Source organism: Orcinus orca, chromosome 5, assembly GCF_937001465.1.
Source record: "Orcinus orca chromosome 5, mOrcOrc1.1, whole genome shotgun sequence".
Lineage (NCBI taxonomy): Eukaryota > Metazoa > Chordata > Mammalia > Artiodactyla > Delphinidae > Orcinus > Orcinus orca.
The window spans coordinates 77,506,193-77,529,774 of NC_064563.1; the positions used below are offsets into that span (position 1 = coordinate 77,506,193).

At 38.7% G+C, this 23,582-nt stretch overlaps 1 protein-coding gene and 1 pseudogene across 5 annotated transcripts in view; both read left to right on the forward strand.

Moving 5' to 3' along the window:
* Positions 1–23,582, forward strand: part of PCYT1A (phosphate cytidylyltransferase 1A, choline) — a 44,604-nt gene that overhangs the window by 1,085 nt on the left and 19,937 nt on the right. For 3 of the 5 annotated variants that reach the window (XM_012536360.3, XM_033403800.2, XM_033403799.2), the window contains exon 2: positions 16,253–16,379. In XM_012536360.3, coding sequence (XP_012391814.1) covers positions 16,263–16,379 — 117 coding nt within the window. In that variant the 5' untranslated portion in view covers positions 16,253–16,262. Of the gene's footprint in view, positions 1–1,287; positions 1,314–10,599; positions 10,738–16,252; positions 16,380–23,582 lie in introns of those variants that run through there. The other 2 variants (XM_033403801.2, XM_049710369.1) reach the window with 2 other exon arrangements.
* On the forward strand, positions 13,236–13,748 carry LOC117196208 (translation machinery-associated protein 7-like; annotated as a pseudogene).

The following is a 23,582-nucleotide window of genomic DNA, read 5'->3' on the forward strand; positions in this document are numbered from 1 at the left end:
TAAAATGCAACGATTCTACGATTAGGGGACTGTTTGGAAGTACAAAGATGCAATTAGGAAGACTGAATCCGGGGCTGGGGCACAGGCTTTATCAGATTGACTTAACTGGAGAAGGCTTCCCAAATAGAATCGAAGTGACCAGTTGTGACTGGGGACTGAAACTCAGGTTCTCAGTTGGGAGAACCAACAGGTATATATTGAAATAGGGACAGTGGTATTTATAAAGGCAGTGAGGATATAGGGGTTTGTGATAGGAAAAACTACTAGGAATAGACATTGAGGAAGCGTGGAAGCTTTGAGGAGGGTAGGAACAAAGCTTAGAAAGGGAACTGAAGATAGAGACAGAAAAGATTCTGCCAAGAAATAAAGTGGGAGTAGGGAGATACAACCTTCAGGGTCCTTTTCAATCTTGATATTTAGTGATTCTGCAAGTACAGAGAATTGCTAGTAAAAAGAAACTAGTTGAGAATGGAATTTGGTGCAGGAATCAGTGGTGAACAGATGATTATCTTGGAGAAGACAGGATGATCTGGGAAGGTCAACAGTTTTGACTAGAATGCCACAGCGGAGAAGCTTTACTGTTTTTAGCTATCCAGTTCAATGATTTGTGCACTGGAGGCCAAGGTTGGCATACTGGGAATGTTACCATGCTGTGGATAATTCAAATGATGTTTTAGCTCTGGTTTTATTTCCTACCGATTCCCTTTCATGAGGGCTGTTAGTGATGCAGATGAAATGAACTAAAGTGAGTTTCACTACTTCCTCCTCTTTTACAGCCCTTTGTAGAAGGTGCTACTTACTGTGTCACCCAGTGTTTTAAAAAATATATCTAATAGAAGAAGCTTGAGGCAATTTCAACTTACCAGACACTGTATTTATCTGATAACCTAATAGTCACCCCACCCTCTACACACGCATACATTTTGTGATAGGGGAAGAGAGTTCAGAAAGATTCTTGAATGGGAATGAGTTGGGAATAGTGAGGGATAGCCTTTGTTTAGCTAAAAAATTGCTTTTTCTAGAACATTAGATGTTTACTTGGCTTACATTCAACATAACTAAAAGGAACTACTCAAGAATTTGTTCCTAGAACAGAATATAATGCTTAAAGGTAACTCACCACAGAAGGGAAGACATTTAGACTTGGGGACTGCAGCACTGCCTCTGGGGTCATTTGTGTCTGCTGAATGAGATGATTCTTTCTGACTTACCCTGCTTTGCAAACTTCCTTTGAAAACCAGTATAATGGCCTGATTGATAAAGAATGAACTTTTATTCCTTCCTCAGCCTATGATTTCTTCTCCCATAAACAGGTGAGGTTTTATTTTTCTTGGGGAATCTCCTCTTTGGATATGTGATCCCTTAAGGAGAATGATCTAGTCAGATAGAGCCTTGGATTCAGAAGTCCCTGGTTACTTTATCTGATGTTAACACTGACTTACTCTGTCTCTGTCTCTGGGAAGAATTATTGCTTTCTCTTGCTTTAGATTTTCTATGGCAGAGATAACTGTTCTTCTGGTTAAATGGCCCTTTAAGAATCTGAAATATATGCATACTCACCAAATTTAGTGTACAATCTCATGGAGTTTGTAAACCACCTGACCTCATTCATGACTTTCCTGTGGGAGCTGAATAACCTCTTCATGTTATAAACTCTCATGAGGATTAATTTATGAAATATTCATAGAAAAAGCAAGCATAATAATTTGCTATTATTTTTAATGATGGTTAAGGACAGAATATCTAGTTATAATTGTAATTTTCTTATGCTTTTCTTTCCAAGTATTTGTGTAACTCTCATCTGAAACCAGATCTTCTGGCTTTTCTACTAATAGAGGTAATTCCTCCTACTGAATCAAACAGAAATAGGTCTGTCTTACACTAACGTTTGTGTTACCCTAAAATAGATTGGAAAGAATAAATTTTTCTAAAAGTCATGATTTGGGGGGAATTTTTTCTGTTAGAGAAACCCTGAAATCAGAGTACTTCCCAATCATCACTGAACTGTGAGAGTTCCTTTTTACTCAACATTGTGGCTGCTTCTACATCTTTTACCTATGTTATCAGTACATAAGTCACATTAGAAAACAATAGGCAGAAATAGAGACACAGATGTAGAGAACAAACGTATGGACTTCCACCAAGGGGGGTAAAGGGGGGGCTGGGATGAATTGGGAGATTGGGATTGACATATATATACACTAATATGTATAAAATAGATAACTAATGAGAACCTGCTGTATAGCACAGGGAGCTCTACTTCACTTCTCTGTACAGTAGAAACTAACACAGCATTGTAAAACAGCTATACCCCAATTAAAAGACAAAAAAAGAAAGAAAAAAGAAAACAATAGGAAGGAGAGTATAAGAGCAGGGCTCAGCCCTCCTGCTTATATACCCAGAGGGTAACTTCTAGCACTTTCTCTTTCCTAAGCATAAACCTTTCTGTTTCTAGTCCTGAAGTCCCCTTTTCACAATATTCCTGTCAAATGGGTACCTGGACACGTGTATGAAGTATGATTTGTTTTGTCAATTGTTTATGAATGATTTGTGGCAAAATTTAAATTCTAACTCCCTTCCTCTATAATTCAGTCAGTAAATTTAGGGAATATACATTTTTACATACGTTATTTTGCAGTATATGCCAGGGCACCATTCCAGAAGAAAAAAAAAAGAGTGAGTCTCTAGTATATATTTGGCACTGTGTTTGGTTCGTTTACATACATTATCTCATTAATATAAATAATTGTATTGATTGTGTTTTACTGTTTGCAAACCAGATTAGTAGATAGATATATAGCAGGGTTGTGTTTTGGTTTTTTGTTTGTTTGTTGTCTTTTTTCTCCCTTTGTTTTGGTAACTCTTGTTGAAAGTTACGTTAGTTTGAAGTTTTCTATGTTTGGACTAGAATGATTGGCAGCGGAACCCATGGATCTGCTAGGCTGTTATATATCACATTCACAACTATTTGCAAACCAGTTTGCAAATAGTTCCGCAAGTGAGGGCTGCTAAAAATAATGACTTATAGGGCTTCCTTGGTGGCACAGTGGTTGGGAGTCCGCCTGCCGATGCAGGGGACACGGGTTTGTGCCCCGTTCCGGGAAGATCCCACATGCCGCAGAGCAGCTGGGCCCATGAGCCTGCGCGTCCGGAGCCTGTGCTCCGCAGCAGGAGAGGCCACAACAGTGAGAGGACTGCATACCGCTAAAAAAAAAAAAAAAAAAAAAAAGACTTATAGTCTTTGCTTTATATTAGAGAACAAAATGAGTGTATGGCACTTAACAGAAAACGGTAGTTTTTTTATCTACGTAGAATTACCTCAGATGTGATTTACGTTTATTTGTTTATTTTTTGGCCCCTAGGTCTTAATCTTTTTTGTGCCGTGGACCTCTTTGTCAGTATGGTGAAACCTTGTTGACTCCTTTTTTGGGATAATGTTTTTATTGCAAAAAAATACATAGAATTATAAAGGAAACAAATTGTGTTGAAATATAGTTATAAAAATATTTTTAAAATGTGTGATATAGCACATGTAGTTTTTATTAGCATAGTAAATAAAGTTTACTGTCTATCAGTGGGTCTAATAGCTATGATAATTTTTAAATGATCGTGTGTTTAAACAGTATTTCAAGATATTTGTAATGAGTGTGATATTATATGAAAATATCTATGATTTCTATTGGTGACAAAGTCTGTTCTACTAAGTGTACTATTACTATTGTGGCTTATGTTCATAATTGAAGGAATGCTGAATTTGCCAGAGGCTAGTGAAAATAAAGATATAATTTTTTTGGTCCAAATCCAAGACTCCCTGAATCTGTCGTAGACCCTGCCTTAGAGATATAAGTTCCATAACCCACTCTAGGAAGAGCAAAATCTAAACACAGGGTTTACTCACTGATTCTTCTAGTAGAATAGTGGCAGAGCAAAATCATTCAACTGTAAGAGATATTACAAGTGTCCCTTGTGGTTTTTAGGATAATCTCTTTCCTGAAATATCCTACTGTGTGGTCAGGCCCAAGAAGAAACTTTATTTTGGTCCAGGACTAACCCAGGGTCTGGCACAGAGTAGGTGCCCACTCAGTGTTTGTTGAATAAGGGTTTCTCTGGAGAAATTAGAGGGAAGAGATCAAGTTCAGAGCTAAGATCTTAGATGTGGCAATTTACAGGTCCCAAATATTGAGGAATAACATTGAGCTCTGATTTAAAACTAATTATCTATGCAGATCATGTTGTGAAAACACTTTTACATTTAGAACTTCCCAAATCAGGCATTCTTTTGACTTATTCTATACAGTGTGGTGATATATACAGGTTAGTGACATAAACTGTAGAAATCCTGTATCAGAAAGTTATGGTACAGTTTCTTGAAATAATTCTATTCCTAGCGCTGTCCTCCACTTTAGAACTGTTTGCATAATCTAGGCAGAATTCACTACCAAATTATTGATAAAACTGATCCTGTTTTCATCTAGAATAGAGTTGGCAAACTTTGTAGGTAAAGGGCCAGATAGTAAATATTCAACTTTGCAGGTCATACAGTCTCTGTTGCAACTACTCAACTCTGCAGTTGTAGCACAAAAGTGTCCATAGACCACTTTTCATTCATTCATCAGTGAATGAGCGTGGCTGTGTTCCAGTAAAACCTTAATTACAAAAACAGGCAGTGGGCCATATTTGGCTTGTGAGCTGCTCTAGGAGTTCTGCTGGTTCTTGAATCCAGTCCCTCCTCCCCACTATGGGTTAGACATATCCTCCCTCAAGCTTCAAAGGTCTTTACACAAGGGGTGATGTGACTGCACTGTTATCTGTGGGAAGGCCTGATTGTACAGCAGATGACATGATTAATGCCAACAGTATTTGATTCACTTTAACCTAGGAGTTCACAGAGCTTGCCTCTTAGAGCACTACTTTATTAAGCTCCACAAAGGTAGAAGCCGATAAAGATCCCAAGTACAAATGTATGCTTGCTTACTCAGCTTTGGAACTGGACATTGGTATGCCAGTAGAAAATTACTGAGCGTAGGGTTTTACTGAGGAAGATAATTGTAGGCCCAGAGACAGGGGAAGCAGGAATAGAATGCAAAGGAAAAATTCATGTTTCCTCTTTTCACAGATAGTTCCCTGTAGTAATCAGTCAAATTTGAATTAGTTTTAAGAGTATACATTATTGTAACTTCTACTATTTAGGTTGTTGCATAGCTTAGGAAGCAGAGTCCACCTCCTTTTTCACCCTGGGGTGCTTACTAAATCTACTGACAATAAGGAAGTAGAATAGAGAGGATTGGGTGGGAGTTTCTAAAACTGCACTTGTTGGAGACCTTCATCTTTAAAACAGAAGCATATGCATACCAGCGCCCAGATTTTGTCTCCTTCAAGATATTCACGTTGGAGAGACACTTGATTAGATTTATCCTCAGTATCTCCTCCCTGCCACCCCTCCCTGCTGACACACATTTCTACTTCTGTGTACTTCCTTAATAGCAAAGTTAATCCATCCAAGCAGGCATCTATTGGAACATTAAAGAACAAGGCAAGCAGTGTATGCTGGGAGGTTAGTCAGCAGAAATGGAGCCAGATTTTGTGAATCTGGGTAAAAATCACAGGAACAGATACCACATTCTGTATCTTGAAAGCAATTTGGAGACATTAAGGCACTTAATAGGCAGGGTTGGGTTATGGTAGTGATGGTGGTGGTGTGGGTATTTATGTCCATATTTAGAATCTGTGCTTGAATGGAGAATTTGACTAAGATAAGGTGACTTATCTCGGGACTGAATATGTAGCAGTGTTGGAAAGATCAGGCCTTACAAGTGCTGCATTCTGGCTGCCAGCTCCCTTTTTCTCTTTTGTTATAGCTTCTTTTGACAGAAACTTTTGGGGAGGATAAACTGCTAAGGAAATAGGAAGTTTTGGCCCACCCTAATGGGCTCATAAGTGAGGCTGTGTATTCTATCTCCAACTGCTTTCATTTTGACTCATCCCAGCTTAATTAATGTGGGTGCTGTGGCTGGAAGCCAGGCTCCACCTGCAAATCATTGGGCAATCTCCTGCTCCCCAGCCCCATTTTGATCTTGTACTGTATTGGCTCTGAGGAGGTGTCATCTTTTCCCAACCCTATTACCCACTGGACAAACAGATATTAAGGCAGCCTGTGTTGGTGTGTGTGTGTGTGTGTGGTCCCTCTGGAATGTAGATATTTAAAGTCTCCTTTTCCAGCGTCATCACTCACTTTTACTTGACTAGTATTGGTTGGTTGCAAATAGGCAGTTATCATAAATGGAGAGTTGCGAAGTATTATTCCTCATTGTTGGAGGTATTCAGTGGTTACTGGGCAATTGTGAGTATTGTAAAGGTGGTGTGATTTTAGATCAAGCTAAGTCTCAGTGTAATGAACTAAAAAGCCAACATATATTTGCAACCCTCAGTATGCCCTCATCCTCCCACATACCTTTTCTCAGTAGCAAATTTGATGTGTCCTAGCAGACATCTATTGGAACTTTAGGGAAGCTGGGGGTAATTTTTTTCATCAGTTTAGGCACTAATTATTAAATTTTTATATATACTTTCATAGTGTATAAGGTAGTAGATGTGAGGAACATGGGGGTGGTCTAAGAGAGCCAGTGAAAAATGAAAAACTTGAGAGACCTATAAAGTCAAAGTTTAAAAATTAGTAATAGTTCTAGAGGAAAGGTGTGAGGGTTAATCTCTTTATAATTTCTGAATTCTTTTAGGGTCACTATTATGGAATGACTGTGATCTTGGTGTTTTCCATCTCCTAAGAAAGTGGAGAAGATATAGAAGTGTTTTGCATTATAAAACAAAAAGTATTAGATGTGTTTGTTCTAAAGCCAGAGGATCTTAAAACTTCAGTTTGAGTCTGATGTGTAATGTTCAGTTTAAAATATAGTATAAGGGGCTTCCCTGGTGGCACAGTGGTTAAGAATCCGCCTGCCGATGCAGGGGATACGGGTTCGAGCCCTGGTCCGGGAAGACCCAGCATGTCATGGAGCAGCTAAGCCCGAGCACCACAACTACTGAGCCTGCATGCCACAGCTACTGAAGCCCACACGCCTAGAGCCTGTGCTCCGCAACAAAGAGAAGCCACCGCAAAGAGAAGCCCGCGCACCGCATCAAAGAGAAAGCCCACGCACAGCAACGAAGACCCAACACAGCCAATAAATAAATAAATAAAATTTAAAAAAGAGTATAGTATAAAATACAATATATGACACAAAAGTCATCTTTGGAAAATAGAAGAACTGTAAGCAGATAAGAAAAAATACTTTTGACAGGATGAGAGCTTTGTTTTGCCATCTTTGATACACTTATAAATTGACAAGTACTTGACCTCTTTCCATCAAAACAAAATACTAACGTAAGTAGTGCTTTTCAAAATTTCAAAGGAGTTTTTCCACTTATTACATTTATTCAAATAGTTATTGAGCACCTACTTTGTGCTAGGGCTCATTGCCAAGTATTGAATGCATTAATTATGATTTTGTGGTTCTAAGTGATAAAAAACCAAGCTTAACTGAGCTTAAGCAAAAAGGGGGATGTATTGGTTGACACAATTAGGCAGTTCAGGATCTGGCTTCTCTCCATCATCAGCATTGCTTTCTCTGTGTGACTATTTTGAGAAAGACTCTCTTCCTGGTTATAGGATGACCACTAGATTGTTATAGGATGGTTCCTAGAGTCAGGTCTCCAGGCTTGAACTCACAAAGAAAGAAGTGATAATCTTTGTCCAAGAATTCCTATCTGGTGAGTCCTGAGATTCACTCTGATTGGACTATCTTAGGTCACCAATCACTGCCCTTCCCACCTCCCTCCTCCCCCAGTCTGTGGCCTGAGAGAGTGATGTGCTGATTGGTTCAGGTTAGGCACGTGGCATCTGACGGTATGGCTAAGCGTGAAGATCACACAGCCCGAATGATACTGAGTCTCCAAATGAAAATGGGCTCTACTCAGAGCAGGAGAATTGAACGGTGGAAAGAAGCAACATCAGGGAGTTTGTTTTCTAATCTCTCATTTGCACTCACTATAACTTAGAGTTAAGGTACTAGGTGGAGCTAGATTTTTCTTTTTTTTTTTTTTTGTCCAGGCTGAGAGGCTTGTGGGATCTTAGTTCCCCGACCAGGGATTGAACCCATGCCCCCTGCAGTGGAAGCGCGAGTCCTAACCACTGGACTGCCAGGGAATTCCCTGGGAGGAGCTAGAATGAAGTCCCCGTTTATATGATATGATTCCTGGTCTATTGCACCCTCTACTCTTCTACTCTGGCCCAAACCAAAATAAGCCCCTTGGAATTCCTAAGTAGTCTGTCAGCGATATGCCCAGTGAGAAGGAGCCCAGTCTTTGTGAAAGATGAAATTAAATTCCTGTTTGGCACAGTGTAGTGCATGACCAGAGAGCAGTAAGTGGTTTTGTTTAAATTCATGTATGACCATTTTATATACTAGGCAGCACATAATAAGTAAATAAATACTAGACAGTGTTGTTGTTAAGTACACAGATCCTAGAGCCAGAATGCCTTGGTTCAAATCCTGGTTTTGCCCTGTCCTAGGTGTGTGACCTCAGTCAAGTCATTTTACCCAGCTGTGCCTCAGTTTCCTCATCTGCAAAATAGAGCAAATAATATTATCTACTGCATAAGACTGTTGTGAGAATTAAGTTATTTAATATATGCAAAAGGTTTATAACTTTCTGGCACAAAGGAAGTACTCTGTGTTAGCTATAATTTTTATCATCACTATTATCATAATCTTTGGGACTGTGATAGAGAAATGTGGATTATGTGATAGTACAATGAAATGGGTTTACATCTGATTGAATACCCTAATCATTAAGAATTCTAAATATATTTTTCTATCCTGTTTTCTAAAGATAAACTCTCCTGTGTTTTATATTGTACTAACCTAGAGTATTAAGAGTGGATCTCAATGAGGAGAGAGGGGTACAGTGGTATGTCACATTGGTGTATGGTGACATATATCTATCCTGATCAATACTTTCAGCACTAACATGGATGGAAACATAAAAAACATGCTTTTCGGGCTTCCCTGGTGGCGCAGTGGTTGAGAGTCCGCCTGCCGATGCGGGGGACACGGGTTCGTGCCCCGGTCCGGGAGGATCCCACATGCCGCGGAGCGGCTGGGCCCGTGAGCCATGGCCGCTGAGCCTGCGCGTCCGGAGTGTGTGCTCCTCAACGGGAGAGGCCACAACAGTGAGAGGCCCTCGTACCGCAAAACAAACAAACAAACAAACAAAAAAAACATGCTTTTCAAGTTTATAGGTTACATAACATTGTGAATGCTAGTGTGATAGATGGCAGTCATGATTTGAAATTATTTTAAGATTAGAACAAACAAAAAGATCAACCATGATGGACTTTACAGGATTATGACTAATAAAATGAATGAAGGTATTTCTACACAGCCTCTCCTTGAATGTCCTGGTATGCCAAAATGAAATGCCCCCGAGGTAACTCAGCCCCTTTTCAGATAACTCTTCGTTCCTAAAAAGGTTTTTATTATGTTAAAGTTTGTGTCTCTGCATCTTCCAACTAGTGATTCATTTTCTATTATCTGGACTTTCACAGAATAAGTGTCTGCCCCATCCAACATAACAGGCATTCAAATATTTAGAGATAGTTATTAGGTACCTTCTTGTATAGTACAGTGTCGCATTTTGTTATATACCACAGTAGTTAAGGGTGTGTAGTCTGCAGCCAGGCTGACTGAATTTGATTCCTAGCTTCGCCACTTACTAGCTGTGTGATCTTATTTTCTGTGCCTCAGTTTCAATAGTGATAAAAATAATATGTCTATGTCAAAGGGTTGTGAATGTTAAGAGAGTTTTTTGTGTTTTTTAAATTTATTTAATTTATTTATTTTTGGCTTCATTGGGTCTTCATTGCCATGCGCGGGCTTTCTCTAGTTACGGTGAGCGGGGGCTACTCTTCGTTGCGGTGTGCGGGCTTCTCATTGCAGCGGCTTCTCGTTGCGGAGCACAGGCTCTAGGTGCACGGGCTTCAGTAGTTGTGGCATGCAGGCTCAGTAGTTGTGGCTTCCGGGCTCTAGAGCGCAGGCTCAGTAGTTGTGGCGCACAGGCTTAGTTGCTCCGTGGCATGTGGGATCTTGCCGGACCAGGGCTCGAACCCGTGTCCCCTGCATTGGCAGGCAGATTCTTAACCACTGCACCACCAGGGAAGCCCCAAGAGTTTTAATATTTTTAAAGTTTTTAGACATACAGGTGTTATATAAATGCTGACAGTAGTAGTAGTAGTAGTAGTAGTAGTAATAGTGGTGTTTCTTCATCATAGCTTAACATCAGACTCTAGAAGAGTTCTTGCTACAATCGTAATTTTTTTTTGAATTAGTGTCTGTTGGGCAAGGATGTTCAATTGTTAAATTACTTTATTTTTAAAAAAGATTTGTTTATTATTTATTTATTTTACTTTTGGCTGCGTCGGGTCTTAGTTGCGGCTTGCGGGATCTTCGTTGAGGCAGGCGGGATCTTTTGCTGCGGTGCGCCGGCTTCACTCTAGTTGTGGCGTGCGGGTTTTCTCTTCTCTGGTTGTGGCGCGCAGGCTCCAGAGCGAGTGGGCCCTGTACTTTGCAGCACACAGGCTCTCTAGTTGAGGCACGGGAGCTCGTTGTGACGCGCTGTATTGGAAGGCGGATTCTTCACCACTGGACCGGCAGGGAAGTTCCACAGCAATGATTCTTAAATGGGGTAAGGATAAGATGGGGAGATGGAGCATACTTCATGTTTTATCATACTTTTACATTAAAAGTACATTTTTTATAGTAGTAATCATGGGTGAAAACTTGACAAAATCTTCTTGGCTATAGGGGATACACGGAAGATAGACTTTAAGGCAGATGATGGCAACTACTACTACTATGAAATAATAATAGTAGCTAATGTTTACAAGCACATACTGTGTGCCAGACTCTGAGCTAAGTAAGGCTTTACATGGATTATTCCATTTAAACCACATTTGTTAGATGATGAAACTAAGACTTGGAGAGATAAAGGAATTTGTCCAAATTTTCATGGCTAGTTAGTGGTAGAAATGGGATTCATATTTAGGTAATATGATTTAGGGGCTGACCTCTATTTAATCACTACAGTATGCTAACAGAGTGAGGTTAAAGATTTTTACATTTCTCAAAATGGAGCATGGATAAAAAATATTGAGAAACACTGCCTTAGACATTTGGTTAGAGGTATTCATATAAGGCAGAAGGAGAGATTTTGTTGAAGAATGTATGTACTCAACTGAAATTCAGGTAAAATATGTTAGTATTACTATTATTTACCAATGGGCTTTGCAATGTGTCAGTACTAATACTAATGGTTGACTTGATTCTTTGTTCATGAATTTTACATTAGCTTTAAATAGGTAGTCAGATACCTCCTTTCTCCTCCCTTGAGTTCTCATTGTGATATTTTATATTTTTTGTATGATTTTTTTTAATCTAGTGGAATAGATCCAGTGTCACAATATCTAGTGACTCCAGATATCAATTTGACTTTAAAATATCTTTAAAACCACAAGGGCAGTATTTAGCACCTTTGCTTCTTTCTAGTATGATGATATCTACCATGTATTTGGCTGGTTAAGTTGAATTATGCAAGATGGTTCAGTACTTCAAGAATTAAACAGTTAAAAAGCAAAGTAGAATTTATGTTATGTATATTTTACCACAATGTAAACAAAACAAAAAAGCAAAGCAAAGTCAGAGTAGGGAGGGAGAGATGGATTATAAAGTGGTATGAGGAAACTTGAGAGTGAGGGATATGTTTTTTAATTTTGATGATTTCACAGGTATATAATGTTAACACTCATTAAATTATACACTTTTAAATATATGGTTTATTGTATGTTAATTATAGTTCATTCAGTAGAGCTGTAAAAATATTATAGCACACATAATCCCCCCCACACACACCGACACACATACAGAGCAAAGACTTCTGAGAAGTTCCTATAAACATGTCTTTGGATGTGTTAAGTATTTTTCTATTAAACTTTAAGGAATTTTAACTTGAAGTCATGGAAAGTAACTGGTGAGCATATGACATGACATTTATTCCCTTTTTATTTTGGCATCCTTAAAACTCTATTTTGTATCATGAATGAAAAGTACAGGTGACTTAAGCACCACCTATTTGTAATGTCAGAAGAGAGATGAGCAGAGAATTAATTCTTTTTTGCTTACGTTGAAAGCTTATCAGGAAATCCTAGCAAAACTTTTCCAGTAGGAAAGATCTGTACAGCTGACAAATCAGGCAGCTTTGGAATCAGGCCAATAGCCATGTCAGTTCTATTTGATTGGTGCTGGGACCTTGTTTACCTTTAAGTGACTGTGACCTTTTATTCCACTGTTCAGGTAGGCTGGTCTGACTTAAGTTTACAAAAACTTCAGGAACCCATGCCGTGGAAAAAATGTTCTCGATTGAGGGAAGCAGCAGTAATGATGAGACAGCTTCTTTAAAAAATCTGTGAATTTCTGGGAGACAGTATTCTGGCTTTCTCATTTACTAGCTGTGTGATCTCTGGATAGGTTGCTTAACCTCCCTGAACCTTAGTTTTCTCACTTGTAAATTGGGACTAAAAATACCTGCTTCTCAGGTTATATGGGTTAAATGAGAATAATGTATATAAAGTACCTAGCACAGTGCCTGGCACTGGTAATATTGAAAAAAAAAGTCATTATTATGAATTTGCTGTTATTATCTTACTTTCTTCCAACACATTTAGATTCCTAAAACATACTTCTTGGAATATATGTATCATCTACACTGATTCAAAGATTTAGGAAGGAGAGGAAATCTGTTTCTGGAGACCCCAAAAGACAACCTTAGATGAGGGCCTATCTGTGTAGGAAATGTTTATTGAACTATTTTATTTTTTTTGCGATACGCGGGCCTCTCACTGTTGTGGCCTCTCCCGTTGCGGAGCACAGGCTCCAGACGCGCAGGCTCAGCGGCCATGGCTCACGGGCCCAGCCGCTCCGCGGCATGTGGGATCTTCCCAGACCGGGGCACGAACCCGTGTCCCTTGCATCAGCAGGCGTACTCTCAACCACTGCGCCACCAGGGAAGCCCTTGAACATTTTTAAAAGTAAACTTTTTACTTAAAAAAAAAAAAGTAAAGCCTTTAGAAAAGTTGCAAGAATATTAAAATGAACTCCTTTGTGCCTGACTCAGCTTCATACATTGATAACATTTTGCCATATTGTTTTACCTTTTTATATGTAATATAATATACACATTTTTCTTTTTTCTTTCTTTTTTTTTTTTTGTGAGGTTAAGTTGCAGAGATCATAACCCTTTATCCCTAGATACATCAGCATAAAAAAACAATGACAGGCATCCGGTGGCAGGGTCTGGGGAAGGGGTGGCAGGTGCCATGTTGGGCTGCGAAGGTGGCAAGAAGCCCCTGAAGCAGCCCAAGAAGCAAGCCAAGGAGATGGACGAGGAAGATAAGGCATTCAAGCAGAAACAGAAGGAGGAGCAAAAGAAATTTGAGGAGCTAAAAGCGAAGGCCTGGGGAAAGGCCCCCTGGCCACAGGTGGAATTAAGAAATCTGGCAAAAAGTAAGCTGTTCCTTGTGCCTGAGGCAATGATGATCCTTAGTTCCATTCCTGTTTAAACATCTGGATTAAACATCTGGATTCCCTGCCATAACAGCTGTTGCCACCTATAGCTAGAATGAAGTGTTGTCTTGGAACCTATTGTACATTTAAGAATAAACTTTTGTAAAACAAACAAAAAAAAAAACAAAAAAAAACAATGACAGTCTTTTACATAACAGTATAATGATCAACTTAAGGAAGTTTATTTTAACATTGATATATATTATTATCTGATACAGAATCCATATTTTAATTTTACTGATTGTCCTAATAACTATCCTTTATAACAGTTTCTCCCCCAATCTAGAATTATGCATTACATTTAGTTGTCATTTCTTTGGTCTCTTTTAACCTGGAACAGTCCCTCAGCCTTTCACTGTTTTTCATGATAGACATTTTTTTGAAGAATACAGCCTTGTTGTTTTGTAGAATGTCCTTTAGTTGAGGTTTGTCTGATTGTTCCTCATAAAGCCATACAGGTTATGCATTTTTGGCAGATGATGTATCCTCAGTGCCTCACATCAGGAGGCATTATTGGTGATGTTAATTAGCTTTAATTACTTAGCTGAGAGATTTTTTTCACTTTTTTTTACATTATTAATAGTGTACATTTAAAAATTTTATTTATTTATTTTATACAGCAGGTTCTTATTAGTTATCCATTTTATACATATTGGTGTATATATGTCAATCCCAATCTCCCAATTCAGATTTTTTTCACTTTGAAGGTAACTCTTTTTACTTTGTAATTAATAAGTCATTGATAGGGAGATATTTACTTTGAAACTGTTCCTAAACAAACTTTCCCCCAATGGTTTTGCAATCCTAAGGAGCATTTTTTATCATAAACATGTGGTTTCCTCACCTTGATTGAAGGCTTCTTGAGAAAATAACTTTTACTTTTAAAATTATGTTATAATACCTTGTGTACAATAAATACTCAATATTATTGACTGCCTGACCTTGAGCTACCTGACACCAGATTGCTGATTATATTTCTCATAATGGATTTTGTCTACCTACTCTGAGAATTTAAGATATTTGCAGCAAAGTCCTGTTGTATGCAAATTAGAAACAGTCATTAACTGAACTGATTAGGTATTCTTAGCAGGCCTCTCAGACCATTGAGATGGGAGTAGTAAATCTGACCTCTGGATATTTCAAAAGAATAATTAATAAAAATAATGAAGAAAATCTCTGATCATCATTACTGGAAAAGCTTGTTAAATATACAGTACCCTCCTTTCCTTTTATTTTAATTTGTGATGAAGAGACATTTTAATTTTAATTGAATATGTCATGAAAGGAAGTTTCTGGGTGGTGGTCATCTTTCACTTTAGATTCTGACATTTTTTCATACCAGCCTAATACTTAGCCATGACTCATGGGGTGTTTCTTTCAGTCTCTAAGAATTAGGTTAGGTTTCTTGTCAATCTTATCACATTGCCACTTGGAATTTAATTTAACCAGAGGAAAGAAAGAAAGGCACAATTGCAATTGTTTAGATAAACATGTATTCTGGAGGGCTTATTAGAGGCAGTGAGGCAGAGTAGAAAGTCCTCATTCTGTCTAGTATTTTGTTTTGTTTTCTGCTTCTGCTCTAAGGATCTTTTTTCCACCTTTCACTGTACCACGTCTTGGGCAGAGATGGCAGTTGATCATTGAAGTTCCTCTATCTCCAATTTCTGGCTGATATCTAAAATTTCATCATTATCAAGAAATTAATTTATTCATGCAAATTATGTTACCTAAGAAAAATGCAGATATCCTTGTAGGGGATTGGAGGTGTAGCACAAGCCAACATCTAAACATGAAACATCAAATATTCAGAACTTTTCTGTAATAGTTAGTTGCTAGACACTTTCTGCTAAATGAGACAATAATAAGTTTTTCCTTGGGGGAAGGAGAAGCCTGGGTGGGGTTTTAGTAGTTGGGGACTCTGAGCAAGCTTAAGGTGCTAAGACTCTGAAAGAGGGAGGGGAAATGAATTGAAAAAGGAAGAGGAAAGACATTTAAAAGATACAAGTACACTTACTCTACAATTTTCATAGCTCTCATCCTGGAGGAGTGGTCTCTGAAATATACAGAGCATTTACAGTTAAGAAATCCATGCTTTGTTAAACCAGGAATCGCTGGTGGCCATCCTTTAAAAAAAAAAAAAGGCTCTTTTCTCCGTCTGTACCAAAGACATACCTTTCACATTTCCTTGCACCTGTCATACTTCTAGGTGTCCTAGAGATATGATGTAAGAGTAGTGGAAAGTCTGTATAACTAACTTTCTCAGCTAAGTTCTTCCAGGTTTTTCATGCAGTCAGGATATGAAATTAGCAGTTGGTATACAGGCTGTATTGGTTGGGAAATAATTTACAAGGTCCAGGTGATTAATTGTGCCATTGTTCCACAGAGAGGCATTTCAGTGTTTCTACTAGAGCCTGGGTTTTGTGAAGCTTTGCTGTTTTTGCCGGTTGCAATTGGTTCATCTTTGTGAAGTGTGTGCTATGGAATTGATACTAAGTGCCTCCATATTAACATCTCTGAAATGCTGGTGACAGGCTTTTCCCACCCCAATGAGACAAAAATTCTTTTTCACTTTCTATCACCAGTTAGAAGAAGATGGATGCACAGAATTCAGCCAAAGTCAACATGAGGAAGAGGAGGAAAGAGATACCTGGACCCAATGGGGCAGCAGAGGATGATGGAATTCCTTCAAAAATGCCACGCTGTGCAATTGTAAGGAAGAGATTTCTTTGTTGAACACTTAACCTGGCAGGAGGAGGGTAGAAACTGATATAACACTGACAATATCAACATTACAAGTCTTCTTAAATAATGGAAAGAATGAATAGTAAGTGTGAATAGTAACTTTCCACCAGTTGTTGGAACTCTTATGCAGATTATAATTCACAGCTGAGTTGTAAGAGCTTTACACTGGAATTGAAAAAAGAATGTTAGGAAAATTTGGAGGTTGTACATACATTAGGCAAAATATCAAATTCAAACTAATGAAACAGAGAAATTGTAGCTCCAGGCAGTGATCTGATCTTAGCATCATCTCATGGTGTTTAGTTTTCTGTGTCTTACTGTCTTTTCTCTCATATCACTCCTCCACTCTATTACTGGTTATATCTTAGATGAGAACCTTTTTCTATTACTGCTTACCTTATGTTCCTTTATCTCTGGGATGATATCTTTGTATTTCCTAACCACTTCCAAGCCTTTGATGAAAGACCCCATTCCAAATGGCTCATCCTGTCTCAGGTTGGTACCCTTCCTGAAGCTTCCCCTAAAAAAAATATGTCAAAGAATATTTATACACAGTTGGAGTTATTATTGATATACAGTGTTGTTATGAAATCCATGTTTTAAAATCCCAGTGACAGAATTACATGTTTCTGTGTGTTTTGTACCTATATTGACCATTAGCCATTGATCCAACTGCAGTTCCCACTGGTTACTTTTGGAGCTTCATAACCCAAAAGGAAAAACATTTCTACTCGGACACAATTACTAGTTGTTATAAAACAATATTCTATCTTGAGCAATAAAAGCAACTGGACTCCACAAATAGTAGGTATATGCTTCAGGCCTGATATTGATGATTATGTTGGGGGCAAGTGTATTAGTTTTCTATTGCTGTTGTAACAAATTACCACAAATTTAATGGCCTAAAACAATACAGATATATTATCTTACAGTTCTAGGGGTCACAAGGCTGAAATGGGTCTTAAAAGGCTAAAATCAAGTGTTGTTAGGGCTGGAGGTTCTAGAGGAAAAACTGTTTCCTTGCCTTTTCCAGCTTCTAGAAGTTGCTTTGCTCAGGGGCCAGCCAGCAATCACAACATTCTGACCACTGCTTCTGTCATCACATCTCCTTCTGATTCTGAATCTCCTGCCTCCTTCATTCACTTGTAAAGACCCTTGTAATTACATTGGACATACTTGGCTAATCCAGGATAATCTGTCTATCTCAAAATCCTTTAATCACATTTGCAAAGCCCCTTTTGCCATGTAACATAGTCACAGGTTCTAGAAAATAAGATGTAGACATCCTTAGGGGGCCATTATTCTTTACAGCAAGTAAACTCAGAAAATGACTCAGCAGTCAACAAAACAGGGCTTTTTTTTTTTTTTTGGCTGCTTTGGGTCTTTATTGCTGCGTGTGGGCTTTCTCTGGTTGCGGTGCGCGGGCTTCTCATTGTGGTGGCTTTTCTTGTTTCGGAGCACGGGCTCTAGGTGTGTGGGCTTCAGTAGCTGTGGCTCACGGGCTCTAGAGCGCAGGCTGTAGTTGTGGCGTACGGGCTTAGTTGCTCCGCGGCATGTGGGATCTTCCTGGACCAGGGATTGAACCCATGTCCCCTGCATTGGCAGGCGGATTCTTAACCAGTGTGCCACCAGGGAAGTCCCTAACAGGGCATTTTTAATTTCTGAATGTTTCTTAGAGAATTCAGGTTAAGGGGATGGTGGTGGGCACCAATTCAGCACTCTTATTTGGAGTAGGGACAAGTTATAACCAAGTAGGTAATACTCTGAGCCAATCACCAAAGCCACGAATAGACCAAAGAAGGCCAATCTTAGTGGAATGGGCTCTGAGAAGACTTAAATTTCTTGGTTCTTAGAATCTGAGGAATTTCAATGATTTAAGTTACTCTGCTTCATATATTCATGTCACAGATCAGTTAAGTGGCTTGCTACCTATTTCACATTCCTCTTTGGTACACACTGGCTATTTAACATGGGCTAATGGTCAAAGATTCACTCACCCAACAGGCTGGACTGACTCTAATGAAGAGTGTCTGCTAAATAAACTTGTGTGTCATCTCCACTGTACACATGTGCTTTCTATCTCTGAATCCCTTTCAACTCTGTAGCAAAAATGAACAAGGTTTTTTCTTTTTTTTATGATAGCTTTACTGAGATCATAAATCCACCCATCTAAACTGTACAATTCAATGGTTTTTAATATATTCACAGAGTTGTGCTACCATCACCACAACCAGTTTTGGAATATTTTTATCGTCCCCAAAAGAAGCCCCATACCCCTTAGCAGTCACTCCCCATTTCCTCCCAACCTCCCCAAGTATTTGGTAGCTGGGTTGGTAGGTCAGGATAAAATGCATGAAGGGAGAGAAGAGAGTTAAGGAGGAAAAATTAAGGGATAACTTTATGGCTAGTTTGTCTATAAGTATAAAGAATTTACTGAAACAGATGTTTCTAAAGGTAAAATCAAAAGGATCACAGAAATATTTATAAAGAATAGACATTTAGACTATCTTAATATTTGTCATATGTATGAATAAGTCACAGAGTACTTAAACTCTGAGGTTAATTGGCCGAAGTTCTGCTTATGGAGATAGATCTTACAATCTCATTTCAAACTACATATATTGAGAACCTCTGTGTGTCATTTGCTATGCATTGAGTTGCAAAGATGGAAAGGTGGCCTTGCCCTTAAGAAGCTCATAGACAAATAGGGGAAAGAGACAAATAATTAAGATACAGTGTGAAAAGGGCCAAATAGAAGTAAGTTAGAGGTACAGTGGTTTTGGAAAAGCTTCATTGAGATTATTTCAGAGTTGAACTTCGAAGGCTAAATAGGAATAGACAAGAGATAGAAATGGACAAGAGATAGAGTACAACTTCAGAAGTGTGAAATAATAGTATGTTTAGCAAACTACAAGTAACATTACTGGAGCTTAAACTTCAGAATAAGAATCTGCAATAGATAAGGTAAAGCAAGGGCCTGCTCATGAAGGATCTTGTATGCTGTGCTAAGGAATTTGAACTTTGTCCTATAGGTAATATGATCAGATATACAATTTAGAAGATCATCCTGATTGCTTTGGAAAGGAACAGTTGAAACAGGGATAGACAGAAGCCACAGGACTAGTTGTGAGATTATTGTAATGATCCAGGTTAGAAATGATGAAGGATTAAACTAAGGCAGTAGATACAGAGAGGACAAGACAAATTTTAAGTTTTTAAGAAGTGAAATAGACAATTCTTGGAAATTATCAGGATGAAGAGGATGAGAGGTGTTAAGGATGACTGCTAGGTTTCAGCCTTAGGTAGTTTGTGTAGATGGGGTGCTTCTCATTCAGATGAAAAATAGAGGAAGAAGAGCTGTTTTAGGAGGAAGGTGATGAGTTTAGTACAGGTTCAACTTAGAAGGTCTATGAGGCATCCAAATAGTTAAATAGGTGAGCTCACTGTTTACATCCATTGAAATGGCAACAGGAATCAGGGAGAATGATTGTCTTTCTTTTTCTTTCTGCTCTGTTCCTTACCACCTTTCTCACACCACCTCGTATTCCTCTTGAATCTAGAGCCTTTTTCCTGGCATTATTGAAATAATTTGGAACTCAGGAGGGCATGTTACCATTTGTGCAGAATGTTTGGGTAAATGGGAAATGTTTCTCTGTGCCATTATGAAACTTTTTGCTGAAAAATGCTTACGAATCCTTGGAAATAGAATACATACAGGGAAGCCAATATCAAGTTCTAGTATTATATTATTTTAGTTACCTCCTCTTTCCTATTAGTAAGGACACCAGAATCTCTTCTTCTCTTTCACTAGAATTTTGAGGGGTAGTGAGTTAATATATGTGAACATAATCAGGAGAAAGTTTTTTTCTTTGGTTTTTTTTTTTGGCGGTACGCAGGCCTCTCACTGTTGTGGCCTCTCCTGTTGAGGAGCACAGGCTCCGGACACGCAGGCTCATTGGCCATGGCTCACGGGCCCAGCAGCTCCACGGCATGTGGGATCTTCCCGGACCGGGGCACGAACCCGTGTGCCCTGTATTGGCAGGCAGACTCTCAACCACTGCGCCACCAGGGAAGCCCAGGAGAAAGTTTTTATGGAAGCAATATTGCATTCAGAAGTTCATTCATAATTTGGGAGATGATGATCATTATAAGTTTTAAGTTTTAGTTATAATAGTATTAGTTATAATTTGCATAGACTTAGAAACTTTATATAGCATTTAGAAGCTAACCTTTTAGATTAATACAATTTAGTTAATTTTGTTGGTATAATGAAACCTGTGTTCCATAGAATGGAAGAGAAAATGAGCTAATGTAGATTTGTTGAGTGCCTACTCATATGTGTAACATTATGCTATTACTTTGCATATGCTATTTTATTTAATCCTCATAGCAACCTTATGGAGCAGGTATTACTATCTTCCATTTTTTAAGAAATTACTTAATTTATTTTTGGCTGCATTGAGTCTTCGTTGATGCGCGCCAGCTTTCTCTGGTTATGGTGTGCAGGCTTCTCATTGCGGTAGCTTCTCTTGTTGCGGAGTACGGGATCTAGGTATGCGGGCTTCAGTAGTTGTGGCACACGGGCTCTAGGCGCACGAGCTTCACTAGTTGTGGCACTCGGGATCAGTAGTTGTGGCTCGCAGGCTCTAGAGCTCAGGCTCAGTAGTTGTGGTGCACGGGCCTAGTTGCTCTGCAGCATGTGGTATCTTCCCGGACCAGGGCTCGAGCCCGTGTCCCTCGCATTGGCAGGAGGATTCTTAACCACTGTGCCACTAGGGAAGTCTCATCTTCCATTTTATAGCAGGTGAAATGAAAGCTGTAGAAGCTTGCTGTGATTTCGCAGCTATGAAGTGATAGAGCTGGGATTTAGATCTAAGTTTTTTACAAGTCCTAAACCCTTGCCCTTTCACTTATACCTTGCTACCAGAGAGTCAAAAGACTTGAAAGCAGTATTATTCCATAGGATTCCTTGGAGGTTAAAATGAAGGAGGTTTGTTTTAGGAGAACACAGGTAGAAATACTTAATCCTACTTTTATATAAACATCAGCTTTTAGAGACAATGTTCTCTAACTGAGAAGAGAATAATAGGGTGTTTTAAAAAATACTACTCATTCTAACTGGAGGCAGCTCTAGAGAGTTAAAGATTTTGCTGATCTGTTTTAGCTGAAGAACCTTAGGTTTCATTCTCTATACTTAGGAGGAATCAATTCAGCACAAATTCTAGCCAGGAGGGACAGTTGCATTTGCCTTCTGCCTTGGAATGTACACAGTATACAAGGAAGATTGAAGAAACAGAGTTATGAAAGATAGGATACATAATGTATCTCTTAAAATTTAGATAAAATTCACATACATGAAGTTTACCGTTTTAATCATTTTAAAGTGTACAATTCAGTGGTTTTAATACTGAAAATTCACAGTGTTGTACAACCATCACCACTAATTCCAGAACATTTTTATCACCACAAAAAGAAACCCTGTACCTATTAGCAGTCATTCCGTCATTCCCCCCTTCCCTCTACTCCCTGGCAACTGCTAATCTACTTTCTCTCTCTAGGGATTTGCCTATTCTGGACATTTCATATAATCACACAATGCGTGGCCTTTTATGTCTGGCTTTTATTTATTTACTTATTTAAATATGTATTTATTTATTTTGGCTGCGCAAGGTCTTATTTGTGGCACGTGGGATCTTTTAGTTGCACAACGCAGGATGTTTTAGTTGCTGGCTCTTAGGTGCGCCGTGTGGGCTCTTAGGTGCTGCATGCATGTGGGATATAGTTTCCTGAACAGGGATCGAACCCGGGCCCCCTGCATTGGGAGCGCAGAGTCTTACCCACTGGACCACCATGGAAGTCTCTGGCTTCTTTTATTTAGCACAATGTTTTCAAGGTCCACCCAGGTGGTAGTGTTTAGTAATACTTCATTCCTTTTTATAGGTGAATCCATATAGACATACTACTTTGTTTGTCCATTCATCAGTTGTTGGACATTTGGATTATTTCTGCTTTTTGGCTATTGTGAATAATGTTCTATTATTCATGTACAAGGTTTTTTTTAAAGATATGTTTTCAGTTCTCTTGCTTATATACCTAGGAGTGTAATTTCTAGGTCATATATATCCTTTGTTTAACATTTTGAAGAACTGTTTTCCAAAGCTGTGTGCTAGTTTACATTCACAGCAGTGTACAGAGGTTCCAATTTCTCCACATCCTTGCCATCACTGTTGCCTGTCTTTTTGCTTTTAGCCATCCTAGTGGATGTGAAGCAGGGTCTCATTGTGGTTTTGATTTGCATTTCCATAATGCCTAATATTGCTGAGCACCTTTTCATGTGTTTTTTGGCCATTAGTATATCTTTTTTGGAGAAATGTCTGGATACCTCTTTTTCCTTAACTCTTCTCTTCCCTCTTCTGCTTACCTTCCATTCACCAGGACCTAACCCTAGATCTTTCAATTTCTGTTAATTCTTTGTTTTTCTTCCTGGACCTATTAACTTGGCCTTCTAAAGATTAAAGTTTCTAGCTTGATCTGGGCTGAATATGGTGCTCAGGAGTTCCATTAATCATTTGCTGATGCTCAAATATATACATTTCCCACAACAGCTATTCTAAATATTTTGTACTTTCCTCAAGTTTTCAGTCTCATTCCAAAGTCCCTGTTCTTTATAGGGAACTTCACTTTCTTCTTTGCTCTACTGAGAAAATTGATGGCATCAGAATGTAAGTTTATATACATCCTTCCTCCTTTACATCCAGTATTATCCTTTTATCACCTTTCCTTTCTTCTGCTTTCAGAAAAATGTGATCCTAATTACTTATAGGACCAACCTGCTCTCCTTTGAGGCCATTCCCTGTCATTCTTCTAGACTCTTCCTTCCTTAATTGTCTGTTTTTTTCCTTCTCTTGATATTTTCAATCTCTTCGGCTCCTTTTCCTTTGTCTTAGACATGTACAGATATCCTCAACTTTTAAGAAAACCTGCTACTTGATCCTTCTGTCCCCTCTAGGTACCTTTCTGTTTTTCTCATTCCCTTTATGGCTATACATCTCTAATGAGAGATTATTACTAATCTGTTTCCTTGTCTTCCTATTTTCTTAAAGGCACTGGTGTTCTGACTTTCACTAATATATTCTAGGAGGTCTCCAATAGTCATTTGAATCTCCAGAT